A 27,106-nucleotide genomic window follows, 5' to 3' on the forward strand; every position below is an offset into this window, starting at 1 on the left:
AAGCCATGTGGGCCGCGCGATCGCTGAGAGTCAAGCTGATCTGGACAAAATTAAAATACAAAAGCAACCTTGGTTTTGAAATGGTTAACTTGATACAACGTACATTCATGACCAGGTCCGCCAAAATGCAAACTAACGAGAAACCGGTCCGCCAAAATGTAAACTTTCGGGAAACCGGGATGTGCAGGCCTTCCACTTTCCACGCAGAAGCACAGAAAGTACATACCTCTTACCAGGAAAATGGATACCGTACTTTTAAATGACTGGGAGTCAATGATAACGGGGAATTTGGATGGATTTTAGCGATTTCCCTAGCTCAGTATGAGGCTTATGAATATTCATGGCATTCTGATCCTTTTCATTAACTACACACTTCTTAGAATTCTTGTCTGAGTTTAAAATTTGAAGCTCTGAATTGGACAATGGAGGAAACAATCCACTCTTGGATGACCCAAAACAGAGAAGAAGTACAGAAAACTGGTCTGCAATTAATTGACATCAGGAAGGAATCCGCCAAACTCAATATTGGAGGTTACTTCATCCAGGTGATCATACCCTCTGCCTTCCATGACCCTTGCCCAGCCAATTTGAATGATAATTCTCTTTTTATGGCCATACCTTTAGAAGAACTAGAGGACGAGGTCTTAAAGACAGCTCTTATTGTTCTTAATGAGAAGCTTGAAAGAGTAAGAATTGGGCCTGATTGGTTCACCAGAGTGCTTGACAACATACTGCAAATTTTTGGGCAGTACGGATGCTGGAAGAGTGCAATGTACAAGTTAGCCCAAGGTGCCATAGTGCAGCGTGAAGAAGCTTTGAGGAAATTAGATGAGCATTCAATTCCGGAAAATATATTACCATGGTGTTCAGTTTCAGTTGACCCAAGTTCAGAAACTGTTGTAATGAAAATGGAAACGGAGGAAATAATGGGTTCTCATAATGTTGCCAGAGCTCTAGGATTCTGTCTTTATAGTCCTCTCGTAATATTGCTGAGATTCGGCCATCAATCAGAAAAAATGTTCTATGTAGAATCCTTTGGGTATGTCGAAGTTTCAGTGAATTTGAAAAGCTTGCATGAGGTTTCCCAGAGTGAAGCTTCAATGCAAACTTTGATGGGTCAACTGGATGATGAAAGATTGAGGAATGCTGTTAGCAAATGCTGCCGAACTAGAATTTCTCAATATGGGCCTCAGACCTTGGTGCCAAAATTAGTGAAGGAATTTTTCGATAATTGTTCTAAGAGAGAAAATAGGGTTGATTGTACAGGGCTGGTTGCAGAGTCACATAACATTTTGATCCGCCTTCTGATTTACCTAGGAAATCATTTGAAGAATATGAGCAATTTCTGTGTCTTTTGTAGGAGGAGGCTTCCTTCACATTCTCGGTGGTGGTGCTGCGATGAGGAGTTATGGTATTCCTCTTTTAATCCTTGCTTTCCTTTGGATGTTCCCCTGTCTTCTTGTTTGTTTGAAGAATGTGGTAATATGGTGTTCAATAGATGCGTTTTGATTTTGATTTTGTGAAGATTATGGTTGAAAATGTGTGATTATTTGTATAAGACATTTCAGTAGTGAGTTAGTTAGTTAGTTTGTTTTTTGTTTTGTTTTTTGGTTTAATTTTTATTAAATTATAATTATTGGAGGATTTGGAATGGTAATTAGTCAGTTTCATATTGTATTTTGGCTCCAGAGGTATAGGATAGATGGTGATCGGGTTTATTGTTAAGGCACTCTCTGATGGGTAAAAATTTAGCCATGTTAAGGGCTGATGTGGCCTAGACTGGGTGCAATCCCTGTAATTTTAAAGGCTTAAATGCCTCTGGGTTATGGTTTCCCAAGCCAACTACTAAACAACACACATATCAGTTACTCCAGAATCTTTCTTCACTCACATAACTTTACATAGCAGAAACAATTACCAAAAAAAACAGTTAGTCGAAAATCTTTCTTCACTTACATAACTGAAGCAATTACCCCAAAAAAACAGTTCAATTTTTGAATTAGTTTGAAAATTTACACCTCAAAACTTATCTTTTAGAGATTGACCCAGTAGATATATTTGAATAGCTCACTGATAGTGAAAGCTTGAGAATGCCTTTTATGATGGCTATGAAAGGTACCCTCTAGCGAGAGTGCACCGGTTATCCACAGCTAACTAATAGTGACTGAAAATAAGCAGGGGAACAACTCTAGGGCGAACAACAGTTTATCGGGTTTAGACTTACCTCTGATTCGGGATAATTACTTTCTGCCTCAGCAGCCGGATATTATCAATTGCTTGATATTGGAAGCATTTATATCAAGCCAGAACAATTAAGACGCACAAACGTATAGATAGTAAGATACCCTTGAGCCTTTTAGTACCCCTGAGCCTTTTAGTAGCCTAGTGCAATGTTGCACTGAAGCGGGAGCGAAGCGGAAGCGTTTTTTTGGAAGCGGGGACGCCGAAGCGTCATTTTCTAAAAATCTAGGAAGCGAAGGTCCGCGGAAGCGTCTGCTATATATATATATTTTTTTATATTTTTTTGCATTTATACTCAAAACAAACATCCCAAATACCAAATTAATTGTAGAAGACATGAAAACATGCATATTTTTGCATAAATCAAGATAGATATGGCATCCATGATTCCATTGTAGTTACTAGTATGTACAACAATCATCTATATTCTAGCTATTACAAACATACATCAAATTTTTAAGCATATTATAAAACATAAAACATTTAAGCATATTATAAAACATAAAACATAGAGCATATTATGATTTATCTAGCAAGTGAGCAACTGTCAACATTTGTCATGTCCAAAATTCAAATAATAATGTTTACAAAATATGTCACTTGGTCACCGCCAAGCCAAAAAGGTTCAAAATTCAAATTCACAAGTCTACAAGTCTAATGAGTAATCTATGACAAAAAGTAGTAGATTGTGAATATATCTACTAATCTCTCCTCCTTGCACCACGAATAGAACGTGGTGGCGGGCCTCCACGTGGTGGCAATGAAGAAGATGGTGCCTGTGGAAGTCGTGGCACTGAAACTGATGAAGAAGAACCCCCTGTTGTTGGTGTTGAACCATGGAACCTAGGAACCAAGGGACCAGATGGGGGTGGGGGTGGTGGCATATCAACACGGTCATCATTATCCTAGAATCGCTCAAAAAATTCATGCAAAAAAAAAAAACACTAGTTAACAAAAAAATTAAAAACATGAATTAGAGAAATGCTTTATAAGGGAAAATTGGAAAATTCATACCACAATGGACATACCTGGATAAGAGCATCCTCTAATTGCTCTAGTCGCAACACTCCATCCTCCAAATTGGGCTCCTCTGGATTCTTGTCCCAAATCAACAAGTCTTTATTAGACTTTGCATCTTCACAGTAATGGGACAACAATCGCAAGTTGTAATGAACATAAACCAAGCTCTCTGCCCGGTCTAAACTCAACCTGTTCCTTTTAACACTGTGGATGAAAGAATAAGAGCTCCAACACCTCTCTGCAGAAGAAGTGTTTACCACCTGTGATAGCACCCGCAATGCCAAACTCTGTAGAAGTGGAGTACCCCCTCCATGCATGTTCCACCACTCAAGAGCAGAAAAAGTCTCTCGATCTTTAATTGCATGCATGCTCCCAAATGGACCAGTGTTGAGCGTATAGTTGCTCACCTGTCTCCGTACCAATGCAGCCTCCTCCTCATCAGGGATTAATTTACTCAATGCAGCCATATATTTTTGGTGAACCTCTTGATCTTGGTGTGGTTTTCTCCTGCTTCCCCCCCCAGGTGCTGGTGTTGAAACCCATGATGGATGATAGTATTTAGGTGTCAAAACATATGCTAATGCATGCAATGGAACATTTAGCATTTCCCATCGGTTTTGCACCTCTACACGAATATAATTGTACAAGGTGATATCTCTAGGCTCAACAATGTCTTTAATCTGCCCCAACATGCTATCCATTTGCTCATACACCTCCCCAATTACTGGTCGATATGAATCTGCAAACTTGATCATGTAATAAATTGGTTTAGTGAATTGCAAAACATATTTAACCTGTCCCCAAAAGTAACTGTCAAGAACAGTGTCCTTGACTGCATTAGCACCATCTATGTCAGTGTTAATTTCATCCCATGTTTCAGCACACACCAGATTAGTTAAAGCTTGTCTCACCTTCACTAGCCGCCTAAAGGTGAGGTAATAACTAGCAAATCTTGTCTTTGCAATTTTAAGCAATTGCAACTTGGAGTAAGTGCCATAGAAGTAGTTTACCCTTGTATGCCCTGTGATGAATTTAATGAGCTGCTTCCCTCTCCTGTAAACCTCAGCAATCCACCCACATTCTTTGTGTTTCACAATATCATGCATCAAAAGGTTCAATGTGTGAACCAGGCACCCAGACCAAAAGATGTGTGGATGAGTACGCTCAATAATTTTTCCTGCTGCCTTACAATTTGCTGCATTATCTGTGATCACTTGAACCACATTATTCGGACCAACATCTTTGATTGATTTCAATAGGAGATCTGCAATTTTTTGTGCAGATGCAGTGATGGAGGAGGAGTCATGACATGCAATAAATATTGCACCACTAGAAGAAACACCAAGAACATTTATCAAATGTTGGTTTCTAATATTTGTCCACCCATCTGATACAATGGATACCCCAGAATCTACCCACTCATTTGTAAAACGTGTCAAAGCTCTTTGAACCTTAGCTTTTTCTCTTTCTAATAACACTGTTCTAGCTTTCTCATAGTTGGGGGCCTTGTATCCTTTTGGGGCTTCATTGATGGCCTTTACCATTTCATGCCAATAGGGAGAGCGAAGCACATTGAATGGTACACCGCAAGCACAAAGAAAACGGACTATCTTTCCATCCACATCATCCCTCCCAGCAACATTAAGGAAATCCCCTATTGTTCTTCTACCTCCAGAGCTTGCAGAAGTACCATGAGAAGATGAGCAACTACCAAATTTAGAGGTTGCACTTGATTCAGAATGAGTTTTTTGTTTCTTGTTTTTTTGTTGTGCAGCCATCTCTATTTGGATGTATTTTCTTCTTTCTTCAGTTGAAATGTTTGGGCAAATTTGTACCCCCACAGAACCCTTTTTTTCATCACTGTTCAGCACCCCACAAAGATGCATCCTCAGACGGGTATATGAACCACAATATGGTTTTCCTCCATGACAACCATGAGGGCACACAAATTTGTAAGATCCACCACCCTTTCCCCCATCAAGTTTGGTCACATAGTTCCACAAGGGTGTTGATGTAGCTTTCCCATCTTGTGTTTCAGTGTCCCCTTCAAGTTCATCCCCTTCCTCTTCAAACCCTTCCTCCTCATCATACATTGGGTCACTACTATTAGGACCATCACCAATGTCCTCTTCTGTTTCTTCCCTTCTATTCCTCACCCTTGCCATCATTAAAACCAAGAGTGGAATGATACATAGAAGCCAAAAGAACACCATCTTGGAATATGGATATAGGTGGTGGACAACGGCAACCTGTAAATAAAGGAGCAAGTAGAAACAATGGGAAAGAGTAGGAGAGGGAGGAGAAAAATACAAAAAAATTGTCAAAAAAACAAGGGAGTTTGGAGTTTGAACTTACCTCTTTAGCTCTTGTAGATGAAGTCCTCCAAGCTCTTGCTCCAAGCTCCTCCTCCTTCTCCTAGCTCCTCCTTCTTCACTCCTCCAAGCTCTCCTCTCTTCTACTTTCCTTTCCTCTCTTCTCTTCTCCTCTCCTCTCTTTTCTTCTCCAACTCTCATAAACTCAAAGTGAGAAAATGAGGAATGAATGGGGGCTTTATTCTTTTCATTCCTCACCTTAACCTCACTCTAACCTCACCCTAACCCACCCCCTTAATGTTGAGTTAACATAACTTAAAAAAAATGCGTTTTTTTCCCTTGGGCACGCCCCTTTTCGCCGAAGCGTACGGAAGCGTGCGTGAAGCGCACGCTTCCTGCTCCGAATCGCCGCGCTTCGGCGGCCCGAAGCGCCGTACGAAGCGCGCTTCGGAGCCATGGAAGCGGCGCTTCCGGCCGGCGCTTCGGAAATTCCAGGAAGCGTTTTAAATTGCCGAAGCGCCGCTTCCATAATTTCGAAGCGCGCTTCGTACGGCGCTTCTTAGGCGCTTCCATAATTCCGAAGCGCGCTTCATATCATGGTGATTAGTAAAATCAAAAGTGTTATTTTACATCACTCTAGCCTGTAACAAATCAGCATACTACTTATTTTCCTGATATCTAAAGCTCAGGACTAACTTGCACTGGCATTTCTTTGGTTATCAGCTTATATACGTTTGAAGAGACGGATACGGGAGCATCAATACTACAAGAACTGCGGAATTCAGAGTGGATTGAAGTGGAGCTTTCCCTTGCTAGAGATGCAACAACAAGCAACCGTGATGTTTTTGAGCCATATCCATCCTTTTTGTTGAAAAAACAGGAAATTAGGAAGCGCTCTGGATTCTTCAGTGATTGTCCACCTGGCGAAAGCCTAGAATTTCGAATGGCAATCATGTCAGTGGAACCTGAAAACTCAAGGGAACTTAGCATTAAAAATTATCTGGATAATAAAAAATTGGACCTCTTGCGCTTGATAATAGATTCATTTCCGCCAGTTGCAGAGATGCAAGAGTGTACCTCTGACGTTGTATTAATGCAGAAGCTGGGTGCTTCATGGCTTAGGCAGCAATGCTATTCTGATAATTTCGAAGTGGATAAGCTATCTGAAGAATATTATGTTGAAAATGTAAGGCTTCCATACAATGTCCTCAGATATGTGCTATTTACAAATAGGTTGTCAATGAATCTCGTTCAGCAAGATCTCAGGTTCGATGTGCCAGGGTCCCTCTACCAGTTTGCAGTGTTTTATGATTCTGAGAGGGAACAGTCCTTCGAACGTCGGAGGAAAACAGAAGGATCGATCGTTGCATTCCATGGAAGTGCTTCATGTAACTGGTACTCTATCATAAGGTAATTTATTTCTGGTACTATTTTCTGAGTTTCTGCACATAGGATATGAAATTTTGTTTCACATATTAATAATATAAACGAAGGAAACTTTACTGTTTTCTTTATTATGATTTTTATGGATTTTAAGCAAAATAGACTATCAGCAATCCTTCAGAATGAATACACTTTCCTCATCTCTTTTTTGGGGTACTGGCCTAAATGGCACAGGCTTAGCATTTTTGGCTTCTTTAGGATAGGAATCTCCTTACGATGGTATTGTTAAATTGATATAATTTCATGTTATATATATATATATATTTTGTTTTAATGAAACAAATCTGCCTCTCTCAGTCTGAGGGCTAAAGTGAGGTTCCTGGTACTAGGCCAGTTCATAGATATATTTATTTTAGAGTTCACAAGGCTCGAAGCCAATATAACAATATTCACAGCTATGAAGCCATTAAAACAATAATTATCAAGGCATTATAGCTCATCATGTCACTAGCAGAGATTTGAACCTTGATAGGGAAGATAACACATTCCGCCAACCACCCAAGATAAACCCAATTGAGTTCAAATTATTATATATATTTATGATTGAGTTAAGAAATGCTTTACAATTGAGTATAAGAGAGATATGTCTCTCACATATATAATCCATTTGAGAGATGCTTTAGAATTCAGTATAAAAAAAGATCTGTCACATATATCTGAGTACATTATAATCCAAAAAGAAATTACATTACACTATATATTAATTACGTTACACTATTATATATATCTATTTACTTTGAGGAATTTGAGCAATGGATTAAAGAGGAGTAAACTCGCAAGTAAATTTTGTATTTTGGATTAATGAAATGTTACTCTTGTAAATTTCTGAGTCACTTTTAGGTTTCTCTTTCTGAGTTAGGAAGTTCAGGCCTCTTTGCATAAATAGAACAATAAACAACAGCACCTTTGCCAAGATTCTGAAGTGATACTGAGCAAGGGCACATCTGGAAAGGGCATCACTTGGAGGATGGGGGACTCATTTTCTTGCGATCCATTTGACAATTTTTCTTTTGTTAGTGTGATCTACAAACCTAACATGATCTGCATCAGAAAGCGCTATTGCCTTTATTGTAGGAATGTTTTGTGTCATTGCTCACCATGACTGTATTTTTAATTTTTTTAAGTATGGTTCACATATACTGGAGATTGTCCAAAGAAATATCTGGCATATCCACACAACGGGATCATTTTTTGCCAGCTCATTAACACTGGGTAATAACTGCATGCACCCCCTCCTCCAACTCTATGGTATGCTCAGATCCTCTATCTGGTGGACGGCCTGGGGGAATATCTCCAAATACTGCCTGGTGGTTCTCCAAAAGAGCCAATATGTTGGGGTGTGTCTTCTGCACTGGTGCACATGACTTAGAAATCCGTAACTCTACCGCCCAAGCTATATCCCCATGCCTCAGATCAGCCTCCATCCTGCTGAAAGAAATGTATCTAGGTTCGGTCTTCATAAATGTAATTTTGATATTTGTACTTATTCAAGAAAAAGAAATATTATTTTTATAATATATGTCAATGAGTTTCTTGCTCATTGAAATAGGTCTAGCACATGTTAAGTGCTATAGGTGAGTCAAGGAGTCAAAAGAAAATGTTGAAGACCCTTAGAGGGCATATTACACTATGTATAATATTGTATAAGGTCAAAGGAATACCTCCAAGACAAGTGCAAGTCCTCTCCATGCAGCAACGTCCTCCAAAAGGAAGCTAAACGATGAAAATGATGAAGAAATAGACAAGTCGGCCTACAGTCATGATGTCGGCCTCAAGTCGGCCTAAAGGAGGGACAGTCCTCTATATATAGAGGTTGTCCACTCCCTCACAACGTCAACCAAGCAACTCTGAAATCAGCGAAGTATATAAGCCGAGAAGAAGTGACAAAGGACAAGTTTAAGGGTCTCCTAGTGCAGCGAAGGAAGGAGGAGGAAAACCGAAGAGAAGAGGACTGTTTCTAGGGCTAGAAACACTCACACGTCCGAAGAAAAGGAGGTCAAGTCTGTGGGTATGACAGCAGGGACAAACAATGCATGAACTAGTGTTGTTTGGGCTTGAAACTAGGCCTACAAGGCCTCCCAAGTCAAGCGAAGAAGCCTTTCTCTCTAGCGAAGGAAAATGACACTAATTCTCTAGGGTACGTACCGTATAGGGCAAGAAAGCTCCTCCACCACCGTCCCCACCTCTCGAGCTTTGAGGTCCACCCTCACTTGCATCTACCCCTTGATTTGCATCCTCCTCACCTGGTTAACTATCTAAAAACACCTCTATATAGTGGATCTTGCCCTTGGTACACCGATGCCCTGGTGTCGATGGCTCTTGACAAGTAAAGCATAATTTTCTTCACCGGAGGTCCCTCCTAGTCTCATCATCCAACTATCCACGCCCTTGAACATATCTCTGTGGTGCGGACCTAGTGTCACGGCCACTTTGTGGAAAAGGAGCTTGTGGTGGAACTGGTGCCCTAGTCTTGGGATTTGCGTCCTGCAAATCCCTTGTGCGATTCACTGCCTCCTGTGAAGTAGTGGGCCTGCTTTGCCTCACTAGCCCACGCAAGGGCTCAACCAAACACTCCACAAAAGTGTAGACCGTCCGGGCATTTGACAAGTTTGGCACCATCATTGACACCCTCAAGAACTCTGATATGTAGTGCTCAGGGCTTCCTGTCTTCTTCAGCTGGGTCAACTCTCTGAAATGTGCCTTTGGATCTCTCTTGTCAAAATGCTCCACAACCCTCTGTGTGAAGTCCTCATAGGAAGTCATGCTAGCATGCCCTAGCGTGGTCAACCCATGGAACCACCAATCGTGTGCCTCCCCCTCCAAGTGTAAGGTAGCCATTTTGATGGCTTCCACCTCAGTCATTCGGCTAAGTTGAAAATACGTGTCTAACTTCTCAACCCATGCCCTAGCCGTGCACTTGGATGACCCATCGAATGTGGGGAGATACATCCTCCCAATGGTACGTTGCAACTCTGAATTCTACATGCCTGAGCTCCCTGTGCCCTTGCCCTTATCATTTTGCTTGAGATGGTAGAAATCCAGAAAGGAAAGTGCAGCTTGAAATTCATCCCCCATCGACTGCCACTCTTGGAAATACTCCCCCACAGGCATCTCATCCTGCCCAGCCTGCTCACTGACTCTTGAAGGCAAAAATGTGAGCAATGTGGTCCTAGTTGGCCCATTGTAAGCATGCGAGTGAGTCAAAGGGGAATGATTGTTGTACTGGCGGGAAGCCCCTGAAATCTCCCCAAACCCAAAATCTGGTGAATGCTCTTGTCTCGGTTCTACTCTGTAATTTCTTCTAGTGTTTCTTTCTGTCCCTTTGCCAAGTAACCCAAAGTCTTCAAGAGGCTATCGAATGCGACCTCCTCTTTGCTCTTGAGTTCCACCATGTTTACTTCCTCTACCACCTGTTCTGGAGCCTCAGTATCAAGTGTAATCTCCAATTCCCTCTCCCAACTCTGGTATATATGCCCCCCGTAAGTAATGTTTTGCTTCTCTTCTGTGGTCATAGATGATTTTTCTCCACAACCGAGCCAAGACCGGTGCTCTAAAACCACTGTAATATTCTAATTAGAGAAATATAGTGAAATATCAAAACATGAACTAGTTACAACAAACAAACAAACATGCAATTTGAAAACTCCACAAGATCAACCAATTTAGAACACTGTTGTGTAGAAATAATAGAGCCGAGCCATTTTATTGAATATCCAATGAGAAGATGAGTACAAATTATAGTGGAATGAGTGCACCCGGGCTTGCTAAGGCAAGCATGCAAAACCTAGGTGAGAATGAAGGAAATTCCGCACTGAAATAGACTCACTAGCTGCACACTCTCCCCATAAATTTACTGTTGTTGCTGCTAGGGGAAAGCTGATATTTGAGGACTCAGATCTACTCCAAAAATTATGCAAAATTAGGATAATGCTCTCCAACCCTGGACCAACAAAACCCATAAATATTTTGGGCTAATTCCAATCCCCCGGAATTACCCAAAAATCAAGTAAAATCACCCACTGCCCAACTCTGCGTTGTACCTGAAAATCTATAGTTGCATCCACCCAAAATCCTCCACCAAAATAACTAAAACCCACTGAGAAATAGCACTAAAATGATAGAGTGAGAATTCCAGCTATTTCCGACACAAAGCTACAACAACCGCTTCAGCAAAAATTGTTTAGTAAAACCCCTACGCAGGTTCTAAGGAAGAATCATTCGGCCCACCTGATGCATAGATGAAACGGCTCACAAAATTTAGGAAAAGAAATGTCCAATTGACTCCAAATTTCTCTCCTAGGGTGACACTCTAGGTTCACCGAAAGAGTTGGGATTTTCCGCTTGGAAATCCCTGTGTTAAACAACACTGGTTGACTTGGCTCAGCAGCCCAAGCAAACCTTCCAATTCAGAAATGAAATGCAAGACTAGAATGATCAAAATGAGGCTTTAGCTTTTCTTTTATTGTTGCTTTCCCCTCCTCATACCATGGTTCTATTTCTTTCACACTATGATTGGATACCATGATTTGATTCTTACCATGGTTCGATTACCATCCTTGGTAATCTCCACAACTTATCCTCACTTTAATTTTTCTGCCTTTTCTCCAAAATTGATTTCATATCTCCACAACTTATTTCTCCTAACTTTATTTATCTAAATATATATATTAATCACCAAAATTGCAAAATTAGGGGTTTCCTTGTCTAAATTTTTAATTGGGGACATGACAATTTGGGGTTCCTTTTCTACACTTATTACATTACTGATTTGTTGCAAATATGTGATTCACTTCATGTGGCATGCGTGCTCAAAGTTGCTCAGTGTTAAGAGAAAGTGGTGAGGCTTATTATCACCATGGATGATGGTCTCTTTCCCAAGAAAATAATGTCTCCACCACTTTACAACTTTGACTAGCATGTAGATCTCTCAATTATAAACTGAATAATTTAGAAATACACTTGAAAGAAATCTTGAAGTGATATGCAACATGTGTTCAGTGCGGCATCAAAATTTCACATGGCATGTCCAAAGGCATCTATTGTGATATAGAAGGCTTGTTGAATATCTAGCAGCGTGCATATTTGGGAAGTCATAGCTCTGTGCTTGATCTCTTCAAACATTTCCCATTGCGCAAGACCCTAGCTGAATTTGATTTGGTCATAGTTCAATGAATTGAATAGGTGGAAAACATGGAAAAACTATTCAATGAACATTCTTAGGTGATTGGCCTTTCCCATGAAGCTTCGCAGGTCATGCATGTTATTCAACAATGCCTAGTCAACAATGACCAAATTTTTCACAACTAATGCTTAGTCCATCTTGGTTCATATAGAAATGTCCCGATATACACTTCTTCAAATCCATAGGTAGCTTCTTCTTCCAAAATGTTGCATATGGCTGGTTTGAGTGTTAAAAGTGATCTTCCTAGGTTTTACTAGAAATTAGTATATCATCGACATAAACAATTACAAAAAAGTTTTTTGTAATTGTTTATTAGTGTTCCACGGGGATGCGCTTCCTCGCTCCCCACGCTTTCGAGATGAGGAAATTCCTGGGGAACATTTCCCCACATCCTTTATTTTGGGGAAACTCAGGGAAACTTTGGGGGGTGTTTTTCTAGTGACGAAATGCGTCTCTCTTATGGGTGAGACAGGGCACATAAGAGGGATGCAAGGGTGACGCCTAGAATTTTTTAGTTAATAACAATTAAAAACATAAAAAATTTAAAAATTACAAATTTCAATATAAAAAAATAAATAAAAACTAAACGATAAATTAAAACTTTAAAATATTTCTCATTAACCCTATGATTTCACCTTGTTGCCCGACATTTTCTTTCTATCACTGCTCGACATTTCACCTTGCCGCTTGAGATTTTCTTGCTGCCACCGCTTGAAATTTTCCCTCTGCAATTTGCTATGATTCGGATTTACCATCGACTGGGGGTCTCAGACATTTGGAGCTGCGATTGAAATTGTGATTTGGAGCCACTAGATTGGAGCTGCAATTTTCATTCTGTGACTTGGAGCCGCCGGATTGGAGCTACGATTTTGGAGTGCGATTTATCATTTGGAGGCTGGAGTTGTGATTTATCATTTGACATTTTGTGACTTGGAACCGCTGACATATGATGAATTTATTTTTCGATGTGCATTGCGTAATTTCAATGTCAAATGATGAATTTATTTTAGATGTACTTTGCATAGTATTAATTCCCATTGCCAAATGATGAATTTAGATGGAACATTGCATAATGTCAAATGATCTATTCAATTTAGTAATTTACTTTTAGATTTACATTGATAGTAGAAATGTCAAATGATAATTCTGATTCATAATAGTCTAATACGAAATGATGATCATATTTAGATGTACATTTCATAATTATTAAGAATCACTATTTACTAATTTAGTTATTTACATATTGTTGGGATTCTATTTTTTGTTTTTATATATTAAATTTGTAATAATTTTATAATTGTTATGATTTTGAAGTCCTTTGTTTCCCCAAAATTTCCCTAAATTTTGGGGTTGCTTATATATGTCCCTGTTGGGAAATTTTAGGGTTGCTTATACACGTCCCTGTTGTGCGTATCCTCGCTCCTGCATTTCCCCGTCCTTGAAACTTGGTGGAACATTGCAAAAAGGTCAAAATAAGGTCTAAGAACTTCATTTTCATCCACTTGAATATAACAGGAGCATTAGCAATACTGAAAAGCATCACCAACCATTCAAACAATCCTTGATACATCTTTCCATGTATCTTTTATCTTTTGGCTTGATACAGATTTGGTGGTAACCTATGTTCAAATTGATCTTATTGAAATACTTGGGTCCCTAAAGTTGACCTATCGAGTCATCTACACTTATTGATTCTTGACAATGATTTTGTTGAAGAGTCCTTTAGGATAAAAACAATACTGATTCACACAATAACGAACTGGGTAGAATATGGCCCTTATCTAGCTAACGAACTGGGTAGAATATGGCTTTTCCCTAGCAATTCTTGAATTTATGTCTTCATTTTGTTCATTTCCAATAAAGAGGTCATACATCGCATCTCATTTGGAAGAACAAACCATCGTTTCAAATCAATTAAGCACTAAATTGCACGAATAGTAGACATCCCTTGAGGTCCTCCAAATAATTTAGAATATTCCGCTAATATGTCGTTTAATTAAGGAATTTAGACTTTTGTGATCCATAATATTGTTTAGATAATCTTCGGCAAAATCACATAACCAATCTTTTGTCGACGCGTTTCGAACCAACCAGTGTGGTTCATCGTCAGGACAAGTTGAAGAACCAATCCGGCTTAGCGTGATTAAATAGAGTGTGCAGAGACTCCAACAGCTATAATGCTAACGGCTAATTTTGACCTAATGATCTTGGTCAAACCACTAAATTAGTTAATTAATATTTCTCGAAAAAGCTAAAATAGGTAAATAAAGGAATTCATTTGTTAATTTAAAATAAATAGGTATATTATTATTATTATCCCAAATATTAAGAGAATACATATTTTAATTATAATGGTCATTATATCTCATAATATATATTAATTAATCTATATTTAATTATTATTCCAACATAAAATACAAGTAAAGGTAATCAATCACTATTACTTTTAGAATTTAGTTATACCAGGTAATTGTGTAATAATTATTTAATGGTCTTTGGTAAGTTAGATCCTCACTATTTTGTTCTTATCATATTTATTATTTAAATATAATGGTCCATTAAAATAATATATGTTTATTAAATAATCTATATCTTCTTAATAATTAATAAATCCAAACAAATTGTTAAACCATTATTATTCCTAGAATTTAGTTATATCAGGTAAATACCATAATTTAGGGTTGTTAAAACCAAGTCTATTAATAATAGTATAACTAATATTATTGGTATATCATAATTAATCCTTTAAACCTAATGGTCAAATAATCAATATTAGATCAATATTTATTTATTCCAATAAAATATTAAAGGTAACTAAGACCTTAGGTAAATATATTATTACTTACAAGATAAATACCATAATTTAGGGTTGATATGTTTATTACTATAACTAATATTATTGGTATATCATAATTTATCCTTTAAACCTAATGGTCAAATTTCTAATAATAATCAATATTTATTCAATATTTATTTATTCCAAAAATATTAAAGTTAACTATGTCATTATTATTTATAAGGTTTAAAACGGGTTTTTTAGACATTAGTTAAAGGGAAACTCAATTCTAAGGTTAATATAGAAATAATTATAAATGTATAAATAATGAAATTATGGCAAAAAATCAAATCTAATTATAATATGCCCAATAGTATCATAAACAGGTAAGGTTAATACAATAATTAGCCCGAAACTAATTCAAAACTTAATAATGACTCAAACACTCCATAATAATAGGACAAAACTGCCAAAAGAAAAATTAAAGGAGGGGGAAGACAGAAACCCTAAGACCTAACAAAAAGGGAATGAGGAGGCTAGGAAGACAAGGCTGGGACCCAGCAACTGCTAATCTTCCAGCCATCATCCCTATTAAGGTTGTTCGGTCTTTTCTCAATCTCCAAGGCCTCTCTAAATTTGCGATGGTGAAACTGCGCAATTTTGGCAATGACTTGAGCCTCCTCTATACATACATGATGCATAGTCTTTCCCGCATGCTCAGCCAGGGCCGAGGACTTGGTCCTCCCATGTCTTAAGTCAGCCGAATGCTCGCTAATCCGCTGATTGATAGAGCGACCAGTCTCACCAATATAAGGGGTCCCACAGGAACAGGGAATGACATAGACGCCCTTCATGTCCTTAGGGTCAATCGGGTCTTTCACAGACCTGAGGGATCCACGGATAGTATTGAGAGGTCTAAAGGTTGCGGGCACATCATACTTCCTCAGAATCCTCGCAATCCTGTCCGTGGTTCCTTGGATGTAAGGAAGGTTCACACCCATGATATGATCATTGGGAACCCTTCGGATAGAAGGCTCCTTCTTGGCCCTGAGGAAGGCTTTTTGACCGAGGTGCCTATCGTAACCATTCTTCTCAAAGACTTCTAGGAGGTGAGCCTTCTCCGTTTCCAGGCTCTCCTCATCCGAAATTCTAACAGCACGGGTGGCAAGCGTGCTAAGAACCCCTAACTTCTGAGCGGGGAAATGATGAGAAGAAGCATGCAAGTATTGCTCAGTATGCGTCTTCTTTCTATACACCTGATGAGAAAAGGAACCATCCACCTTTTTAGAGATGAGAACATCCAAGAACGGAAGACAACCATTATCTTCTTTTTCCATCGTGAATTTAATTGTGTAATTATTACACAATTACCTAGTATAACTAAATTCTAAAAATAATAGTGATTGATTACCTTTACTTGTATTTTATGTTGGAATAATAATTAAATATAGATTAATTAATATATATTATGAGATATAATGACCATTATAATATGTATTCTCTTAATATTTGGGATAAGAATAATAATATACCTATTTATTTTAAATTAACTAATGAATTCCTTTATTTACCTATTTTAGCTTTTTCGAGAAATATTAATTAACTAATTTAGTAGTTTGACCAAGATCATTAGGTCAAAATTAGCAGTTAGCATTATAGCTGTTGGAGTCTCTGCACACTCTATTTAATCACGCTAAGCCGGATTGGTTCTTCAACTTGTCCTGACGATGAACCACACTGGTTGGTTCGAAACGCGTCGACAAAAGATTGGTTATGTGATTTTGCCGAAGATTATCTAAACAATATCGTTTAATTGCTTTTCACCTTTGACTTTCCTCCTCGTGTACTTTCTACACGCAATAAAGCTTTGTTATGAAGAGATTATGGTTGAAAGGAGTGCTGAAGTGTTGGATCTTTTTGGGCTGAGCAGTAAGCTTGGCCATTGTTGATTTAGGCACCTTCACTAGATAGTGTCTCGATACCACAGATAAGTGTACAACCACTTCATAAAATTGAATGTCATTGATTAAGTGTACATTCTAAATTTATCCATGATTTTGACATGTCATTAATCCTATTGAGCGATTACCCAATCCCATATAGATTTCTATTATTACCTGTTACCAAAACTCGTATATATATATATATATATATATATATATATATAATATTTCCATTTCCATTTCCATTTTTATTTTTATTTTTATTTTTATTTTTATTGTATATGTTATGAAAATTTTAGATATGTTATTGGTATTTCTATGCCTCCTATTTGTCTTATTATAGAAATTTAGATGTTTTATAGAGAGATTTCATTAATTAATGTAAAGCACTAGAAGTAGCTAGCAAAGGATTTCCCTTTTACAAACTTACCTTTTTAATTATATGTTAACAGCAAGTTTTATTTTTTAAACTCTTATAAATTGCAATTTTTTTCAACCTGCAATTCCATCATGATTCTTTTCAGAGTCGGGAAACCCTTTCACAAATTCGCTTCTCATCCATAGATTGCTGCCTGCTGGTTTTAACAGAGTGTTTCAAGCATATATTTCCTTTTCACACCATCTTGCCATTAAGTCTATCTCCGAGGGTTAAATTTCCAGCTCATGATGTGAAGGATAAAGGCAACCCAATAAAAAGTTCAATTATTCTTAGCCTGTCGCATGCCCATGACTAAATAAGGTCAGAATACAAATTTATGCTGGTGGTTGGGAAATCAGACTCTGAAAAATATGGAAAAATAGGTACTTATGTTAATTTAGGCAACCTCATCAAACCTGTGATTACACAATTATTTTAGCCCACCTGGGTCATGCTTTTAAGTTCTCTCGACAAGTTTTGGATCTAACTAATACAATTTTATAGTCTTAATCATATCGATTCATGTTCGTGCTCTTCGAGGCATATTGCATCTTTACAAATTGTTTCCTTCTGGCAAATTCATGAGATTTTTGGAAAGTGACTCCCTTTTTGGAATTTTAGAATTTAAATCATCATGTCAATTGATTAACAAAGTGTGAATATTTTCACAGTTAGTCATATTGTTAAAATTGTTTTTAGGAGATAAACTGTACTGGGGATATGGGGTATGGTTTATAACAACAGAAAATTATCCCCAGAAACTATGATTATAAAGTGTAAAATAATGGCTAAAACTGAGAGCAAACAAGAGAATAAATTACAGCATTCTTCTATGGTTAAAAAACATGTAACATCACCTAACTCTAGACATCACTGCAACTAATGGCTGGAAAATGCACAATAAATGTAATTTTTACTTATCAAATGTATTCCAGACTTTCTAACAATAGGACATCAATGTCTAAGCCAATAAATGCTGAAAATAAGTGATTCTTCTGTAACTAAACCCTAAATTTACCTTCTTAAAAAAAAAAAAAAAAGGTTTTAAGGTTTTAAAGATTGACACGATATAAGAATTATGCCTTATCAATCTAGGATTAATGGAATCCAGGGGTATCCTCGGAAGAAAAGAGATGGATGTGGATTCGAAGAAATCAAGGAAGACAAACTAGTGCCCCTTAATCCTTCAACCGTAACATTTTTCTATTTTCTTGGACAAATAAAGGAAGGGACCTAAACCTAGGCCATCTCAAGAAAACTTGTTGAAAACCTTGCGCAAGGAGAATCTAGACATATACAACATCAACAAAACCTTGGGAAATATTTAATAATCCTAATCCATCAACAAGAAACAATATTGAAAGAAAATAACTTACATAGGATAACACATATCATCAAAGATCACCAATAATCATCCATGAAAAGAGAAACATCCACAAAAACTCTCCCATGAGAAAATTGCTCAACTAGTGCTCCATAGTGCACCATAGTGCAGAGGGAAGAAAAACTAGTATCCAGGATATGTATGATTTCTAAGTGTGACAATGATCCAAAATAGTTAAGGGCTCCCATATTTATACGAGGGCAACCAAACAGTTTAGCTAAATTAAAGTCCCTAAAAACATCATATCAATGATTTTGCTTGAGAGAAGTGTACATTTTTACTAGGGTCATGAATAACTGAGTTAAGTGTACATTAATACTACATTCATGAAAGAGGAGTTCAAAAGTCAATGCCACCAACATCGAGGTACATAGAGGGCTTTGCAATCTTAATAAAATGTTAGTTCCATACCCTTGTACATCACAAAATGTAATAGAAACATTGCAATCTTGTCAATCCTAAAATCCTAAAAACTGTTAAGTTTGTTGGATTTTGAGTGGGATCTAAAATTCTACTTTCTCCATATGAAATCCAATGAGGTCAAAACCACTCTTAAACATCCTGAGTCAATTAATGGTAATGTTAAAAATTTAAGTAAAATGATGAAAATGAAAGATAAAGGAAAATGTCACTTTTACTTTAAGAATTTAATATTACCATTAACTACTAGGTTATGTATCTCATGAGATGAATCATGGGTAATGAAAACAATAGATTTCCCCTTGTTTTCTTGATGGAAATAGTCAGAGTATCCTCACAACTCAATCCCTTAACTCACTTTTAAAAAATTAGGTCAAAACAAAAATTGTTAATAAGTTGAAATTGACAAAGCAGGGCGATAATTTCGAAATTATCGTGATAATTACCTAAATTATCGCAATAAATTGAATTTAGCGTGTTCATTTTAAATCAAGCAATTTATCACGATAATTTTAAATCAAGCAATTTATCGCGATAAATACCAACGATAATATCGGTGAGGTGATTTTCGGTGATAATATCGTGATAAATACCAACGATAATATTGGCAAGGTGGTTTTCAGTGATAATATGGCGATAATTCAGATATTATCGCGATATGTGCAACACTAGATTGTACACCTCTTGATGACGATGTCACGCCCTAGGGTTGCTACATCACACATGCAAAGCTTAGGATGATGATGTAGGGCTTCTTGATGATGACATCTTGGATAAGTAGTAATGGCTTGGAGATGCACCCCTTCAAATTGTGGAGATATCTTGGAGTGAGGACCTCTCTTTGACCCTTATTGGCACCTCATTTGATGTAGATGCTCGCATTATGAGGATGATGTCATGTTGGAGAGATTATTTTACCACACGTGTGGAGAAAAGGGAGTTATTTATTATGTTATCATTATGTAAAGCTACCTTTAGGTCGACTTGTGATCTATTAGGCTTGTTGAATGCTTAAAGTCAATTTTTAGGGCTTTTACTTGTAAATTAAGACAAATTTGACTTGGTGGCCCTCATATAAATAGTGGGAGGTCAAACTGTCTTGAATCATTGTCACAAACACTCTTCATTTCTCTCCTGAAAGAGTGCGCACTACTGGATTGTTCTTTTCTCTTGGACTCAAAGGCTAAGTAGAGTGCGAATTGTCTTAGGGAGGATAAGTTTTTCATGGAGAGGCTCTCTTTGGATTGATGAAGTGATGCTTTCTTGAATGATATAAGTTTAATGGTATTTTCTTCCATTTTGCATGAGACTTCTAAAATTAGAGTTTGCCATATGTCATATTAAAAAGTGCAATATCTTTTGTGAACTCTTGTTTCCATGTATTTAAGCAAAATTTGTCATCAAGTATCTATCAAAGGGACTAGTTATATTGCATCCTTTGACCTTAAATATCCTATACAAGAAAGTTGCTAGGTTTTCTAAAGTAATGTAAATTGTTGTCCACCCTCTCTATCCAAGGTCCTTCTTTCTTGACCTCACCCTAATTGACTCCATTGCAATTGATTAGAGGCACTAGTCCTGGTGTGTTAATCAACCTTAAATTTCCATTTTTATATCATTTTATGTTAAGTAGGTTTAGGGTTTGGTTAAAACTGTGTTTTATAGCAATATTGCAAATTTGCACCTATATCTAGGCAGGAATTGCATCTATTAATGTTTTAAATGCAAAATCTATCATTTTATGCACGTTTTATCACTATTCTTAGGGCTCATGTCTAGGTTGTTGGTGAAGTTTTGTGCGTTTCAGCCATTAAAAACTATCCTTTGTTTACCCCCTTAAATAGCCTCAAACATTTGTTGATGTTAACATTTATAGGCTGTTTTAATTGTTGATATAACGTTTTGCATGCTGTAAATATGCATACCTATAAAACCTTAACTTATAACAACATTCTTTAGTTGATGGTGGCTAGTGGGAAACCTTACTTGAACATCTATAGACCATATCTTGGCCTCCAAGGCCTTGCCAATACTTCCCTCTATCTCATTAGCTCTTTGTCCACCCTTGAGCCTGTTTTTATTGATCCTTTTAGAGTGTTAGTTGCAAGTCCCTTAGCAATTTGGCTTAGATTCCTTGGTCATCTAGTGTCTAAATCTTGCCAGGGAAACCTAATTTGTGGGGATAATATCCAACCACAAAATAGCAGGGGAGAAACCACTAAGGTGATAGTGGTGGTGAATCCCATTGTTGCCCTAAGACCTACATCACCTAGTGAGGCTTTACACTAGGCTTCTAGATTATACGGCAATAGTACCAATGCAATTTATGCCTTCTATGTTGTATATGCTGATTCATTATGGTCACTGTTACTGTCTGGATTAGAAATCTTGTTAAGGTCCGACAAGGTGCCAGGGTGGCACCACAGAGAACACGTACCCATTGTCACCTTGGAAGTTGGTATGAGTTCCCACTCTTTGGTCCAACTCCTATAAATCCATGGGAGGTTTCCCAACAATCACAAAATCCCACACCACAAGATTAATAGGCCAATGACTTATAATTCCTATTGGGTGATGGAGTTTAGGAGTTAGTTTAGGAAATTTGTTGATCTGAAAATGATTTCTTACTGTAGAAAACACATACTAGCAAAAAAAACATTCAATAAATGAAAGAAAAAGCCTTGGAAAAGCACAAGGATTGAGTGTAAAGAGATTATCAATCTTGGAATGAGTAGCCTGGATTTTAACTTTGGTATGAGGTTAGAAATGATGATTTAGCTTGTTGTTCTGAACCTTAAGACCTAGAAATCTGCATAAAATTAAAAAATGTAGAAACCAAGTAGTTACAACCCACTTCGGGGCCACCCACAAGCTCTAAAATGGCTCTGGGTTGAGAGAACGAGTATACTGAAATATGAATCAAATGAAACTCCTAGCTTTTCAAAAGACTGAATATTTCAAGAGATATTCAAATCTGAAATTTACTACTCAGTTTTAGGGGTTAAATCCCACTAGGGTCAAAACCTAGATTTCTATTTATGCAGTTTTTTATCCCAACAAGTTTGGGATTGATTATTCACTTCAAATAATGTTCAATAGACTTCTAGAAGTGAAGAGAAGGAAGAGGATTGAAGAAATAGACCTTTAAATGTGAAACACCCTTGAAAGGGATTCACTTACTCTGTGAAATGGTGGCTGTAATTTGCTGTTACAGACTTACAAAACCCTTGGACAACAACTTTTTTTTGCTTGAAAATAGCTTTCCCTATACACAAGTCACTATACCTTTCTTGGGCCAATTAGATAAATCTTTGAAATAAAACCCAAGTGCCAAAACTAGTTAAATGATGAAAATTAGTAAAATATTTTGTTTTTTGTTTTTTTGTTTTTATATTTTCTGACTTTTTATTTTCAAATGATAATATACAAGGAATTTTGAAATTTGATGAGGTGAAGATGTGGCTTGCCTTGTGCCCTTCTAATCACCTCTTCTGGTGTCGGATTGTGATCGCAACTCTCCTTAAATAAGTCCTTTATTATTTGGACAAATTGTGAGTTTGGAGCGTTTGCACTAGTCACCCCCACTCTTGTTTAAGACCTTTACTAGTGCCCAAATTCAACTACGAGCAATTCCTTTGTGGAATTCCTTTGGCCAAAGGATCAACTATGAGGCTATGACAGGTCAAATCCTTTAAAGGAGGAATCCCCGATAAGGATTTGTCCAAAAATCAAACTTTGATAACCCATTCAACAAGAAGAAGGTGAGACCTAGTGTTCTAATCTTCTTCTTCACGTGACTATGTAGCCTCTCAGTGGATCAATAAGGTAATTTAGACAAAAACATGCAAAATATCTTATGAAAGCACAATAATCTTTATAAGAACTAAGACGAGAAGGAATAGAAAAACCAATCCACAAGTTGTACACAAGATCCATTGGATCAACTATGAAGGTGAGGCTTAGTGTTCTATCCAATCTAATGGATCAACTCTGAAGCTATGAGAGATCGAATCCTTTAAGGGAGGAACCCCCGATAAGCATTTGTCCAAAAACCAGACTTCGATAATCCGTTCAATAAGTAGAAGGTGAGGCCTAGTGTTCTAACCCTCCCTCTTCATGTGACTATGTAGCCCCTCAATGGATTGATCCAGTAGCTTTGTGTAATTTAGACAAACACCTGCAAAATATCTTATGAAAGCACAATAATCTTTATAAGAGCTAAGAAGAGAACAAATAGAAAAACCAACCCACAAGTTGTACACAGGATCCATTGGATCAACTATGAAGGTGAGGCCTAGTGTTCTATGAATCAACTATAAAGCTATGAAACAGCAAATCCTTTAAAGGAAGAACCACCAATAAGGGTTGGTCCAAAAACCAGACTTCGATAACCCGTTCAACAAGAAGAAGGTGAGGCCTAGTGTGCTAACCCTTCTTTACGTGACCATGTAGCCCCTCAATGGATTGGTCCAATAACTTTGTGTAATTTAGACAAAAACCTGCAAAATATCTTATGAAAGCACAATAATATCTATAAGAGCTAAGAAGAGAAGGAATAGAAAAACCAATCCACAAGTTGTATACAAGATGTTTGCCCCAAAGAAGTTCTTATTATGGCATCAATGATCTCACTTTTTCACAACATGCTTTGCTAAGGATGGAGAGATCTATATTTATAGGTGAGGCTCTCAACATCTATTTTCCTTTTTTTTCCCAAAATAGGGTGACTTGTCATCCACAAAATACTTAGAGACTAAGTCAAAATAAAATTGGTCTTTTACATTGCTTAAAAGTTAAAACCCTCTAAAGAGGTGGGACATGCCAACAGAAGGGAGCTGAAATATATTCAAGGAGGGCTAATTTGGCCAAAAATGACAACGTTCCCTGGAAATTTTGCTTGATTTGACTTGAACTACAGTTAGGCATGCCTCTAAACTTCAATGACATACCCAAAAGGCTCAGCACTCCTTCAAATTGACTTTGATGTACTCCCAACAACTATTAGAGGTGGATGGCTCCTCTCTTTTGGTCCAAAACTTGTTTGATGTGTGCTTCAAGGCTTGAGCTTGATGATGACTTAGAGTGATGTTGAGTAATTTGATGTAGGATTAACCCTCCAATGGCTAGTAGAGATCCAACATTCGATTGACTTGCATTCAAACCCTCCACAACTTTCTCCACAAGCAGCCGATGTCTCCCTTAGAAGTTTGACTTGGTCCCTTTTGCTTGAAAATATATGCTTTCCTACTTTTTATTTGGTAACTTCCCTTTGACGATGCATGATTTTCCATCCTTGGTCTAAAGTTCCTTTAACTTGGCTTGGAAGGCTCTTCTAGCCTTAACAAATGTTGTCGGCTCCTTAGATAAGTGACCCCAAGTGTAGATCTCCAATGCCATTGCTGATATGAAGATTCTAAAACATGGGTTCTCTTGCCAAAAATTTGTAGATTCCTTTTGACTACTCACTTGATCCATTCGACCAAAATTTGACCTCCAAAGCCTCTCAGAGGCCCACACGTGCCAAAAAGGAGGATGGCCACCTTGCATAGAGCATAACTTCCTTCTGGATCGTCATTTCTGAAAAATTCACTGTGGAATGGCAGGGATAAATTTTGCTACTCAATCTGAGCCTTTGTTGACCAAGGACCTTGGGAACTTGTGCATTGGGAACCACAAATGCTGGAAAATGTGAGACTGCCATGATGAAGAATTGTGACAAGATAAAGACACCAAGGCCAAGGAATGCCTACAGATTCAACAAGACGACCATGTGGGGAACAAATAGGTCCACTAGCATTTAGGGGAAATGAGGAGAAAAGTACAATAAATGACCACCTTTATAGGGTTAGACAGTGAGTGTTCCCATAAATCATGAGTCCTAATAGGTCCACCTCCATATTGCCTGCATACCACCCCAAGACATAAGAATGCCCATCAAGGCAGGAAGTTACTGCCCACTAGGGGGATGTCAATAGTGCCATAAAACCAGGCACCATGAAGATGAAGCTAAGAGGACCAGCCATGACCATCCACCATCGGGGATCTAAGACATAGTATGACATAATTATCATCCCACAGGGATTAATAGGGCTTTAGACTTACATTCCTTGGGCTTACAATGGTGCTTCCAAAAATGAATATGTGCATATGTACCCCTGCTAAAAGAGGGGTAGAAGTTATATTATTAGTTTTCTTTACCAAAATTGCTCTTGCATTATACAAGTTACAAGAAGCTATGTTTCACACAATTTGATGTAGCTTGGTTTTTGTTTCAAAAATTGAAAAGCAGTACTGTATTGCTTTTAGGGTTGCGAAGTCATGGTCAGAATTTGCTTAGTTGCTATCTTTTTGTGCTACATGCTTCCCATTTAATTTGGAATCCTAAATATTGTTTTGACATCAGAATATAGGGACCACGTATAAAATAGAACAATCAATATATCGATGAAATAAATCTGAACTGTCTGTGGAGAAAAGTTGGTTAGAAGATTTACTTTTCTGGCTATGAAAGCTGCTTGTCACAAGAAAGCATTCTTTCTTTTGATGCTTAACCTATTCCATTCATAGGATCAATCAGAACATTAAGGCAGAATTGGAATGTTTGACATTTTGTCTTACGTGACATTTTTTTAAAGGAAAATTCTGCAGGATTTCTCCCTTTTCCTCGGAGTATCCAGATGGAGAGCAGTTCAACCCCTAGCAATAATAGCAGCTGGTAATCTGAAAAAACTCAACTGTACTTAAGCCTGTGATGTATGGCCTCCTTGTTGACACCATGCTTCGGATGGATGATTCAATAAATTGAGCTAATCCTTGAGACTGTCTTATAAGACAGATATCCTTACATTAGAAAAGTGATTCACCTAAATTACATACTGTACAATTTCTGTAGAAAAAGATACAACTTTTTCTTTGTTACCTACGCTGTTGACGTCTACATCAAATTAATGTACATAGTTTCCAAAAATGATCTTGAAATTGATAACTGCATTCATCTTATATACATCTTTGCAAGGTCATTCAATTTGATAAACCTTCCCTCTAATGAGCATGCCCTGTTGAGAAGCTTGATCTTGAACATGTTGTTAACAAGGGAAGAATTTAACGTATCTGTTCTGCCATTTCGGTATGCAAATCAGTCATAGCTAAGCATCGTCTCGTTTTATTATCTGTTTTTTCTGGTTTTTGTATTCTTCTATATTAGAAAGTGCACCTCATATATCATTATCAGCTGTAAGTATAAAACAACTGTAGTCATTATACAAATCCATAAATTAGTATAAACGTTTAACTGATTAGCATTTTGGATTCATCAAAAATGGGTGGCTGTCTTGCTTTCCAGGAATGGCTTGAGGTGCTTGAGCAGAACAGATTACATGTCTTCTGGAACGGCACATGGGCAAGGCATCTATTTCTCTACTGAATTGGACGTTGCACGTTCTCATTCTTCACCTATTTCTGGGTGGCAAAATGGGAATTTAAAAGGATATGGTGTGGTGGCTATTTGTGAAATTCTCTCCGGGCAATGGTATTTTGTGAACGAGTCCGAGTCCTGCTTGGTGGTTCCTCCTGAAAATGAAAATGATGTTGCTATACGTTACCTGATTGTATGCAAAGATGAGTATAATGAAAAGGGTTTCCTAACAACTGCCAGCCACATGCTGTCAACAGAGACACGTTTCCTTGGACGTTATCAGTCGTTAAGAAACTATTATTCTCAGGGAAATGAAGGCTTATTTCAAAAGCACCAGCACTTGGACGGACATAATATAAAATTAATGAAGACCCAGTAAATACTAAAAAGCTTCCTTAGAGCATCAATAGCGCTCTGGCTGCAAGGGACTGAAGGTGTGTGATGTTGTAAATGGAGAATTTTTTCTTTCAAAGGTATTTTTAGCTCTACAACATGCATTTGAGAAGTACATCAAATGCTACTGCTCTGGCTGCAAGGGACTGAAGGTTTGTGA

The 27,106-nt window shown here is 37.6% G+C and overlaps 1 protein-coding gene across 1 annotated transcript; it reads left to right on the plus strand.

Annotated features, from left to right (window-relative positions):
* On the plus strand, positions 1-27,106 carry LOC149220066 (uncharacterized). Its single transcript, XM_089384627.1, has 3 exons — positions 1-1,411; positions 6,297-6,983; positions 26,482-27,106. The coding sequence occupies exons 1-3, from the start codon at positions 423-425 to the stop codon at positions 26,930-26,932; spliced, it is 2,127 nt and encodes a 708-aa protein (XP_089240753.1). The 5' UTR covers positions 1-422; the 3' UTR covers positions 26,933-27,106.

The sequence above is a fragment of the Pinus tabuliformis genome, chromosome Q (assembly GCF_031772625.1).
Source record: "Pinus tabuliformis cultivar Carrire ecotype Pingquan chromosome Q, CPIR1, whole genome shotgun sequence".
NCBI lineage: Eukaryota > Viridiplantae > Streptophyta > Pinopsida > Pinales > Pinaceae > Pinus > Pinus tabuliformis.

Excerpts from the sequence above, each read along its gene's own strand:
- LOC149220066 (XM_089384627.1), top strand. The coding sequence starts at position 423 with ATGGAGGAAACAATCCACTCTTGGATGACCCAAAACAGAGAAGAAGTA. Across the intron at positions 1,412-6,296 it reads TGCTGCGATGAGGAGTTATG|CTTATATACGTTTGAAGAGA; the intron begins GTATTCCTCTTT and ends TTTGGTTATCAG. Across the intron at positions 6,984-26,481 it reads AACTGGTACTCTATCATAAG|GAATGGCTTGAGGTGCTTGA; the intron begins GTAATTTATTTC and ends CTTGCTTTCCAG.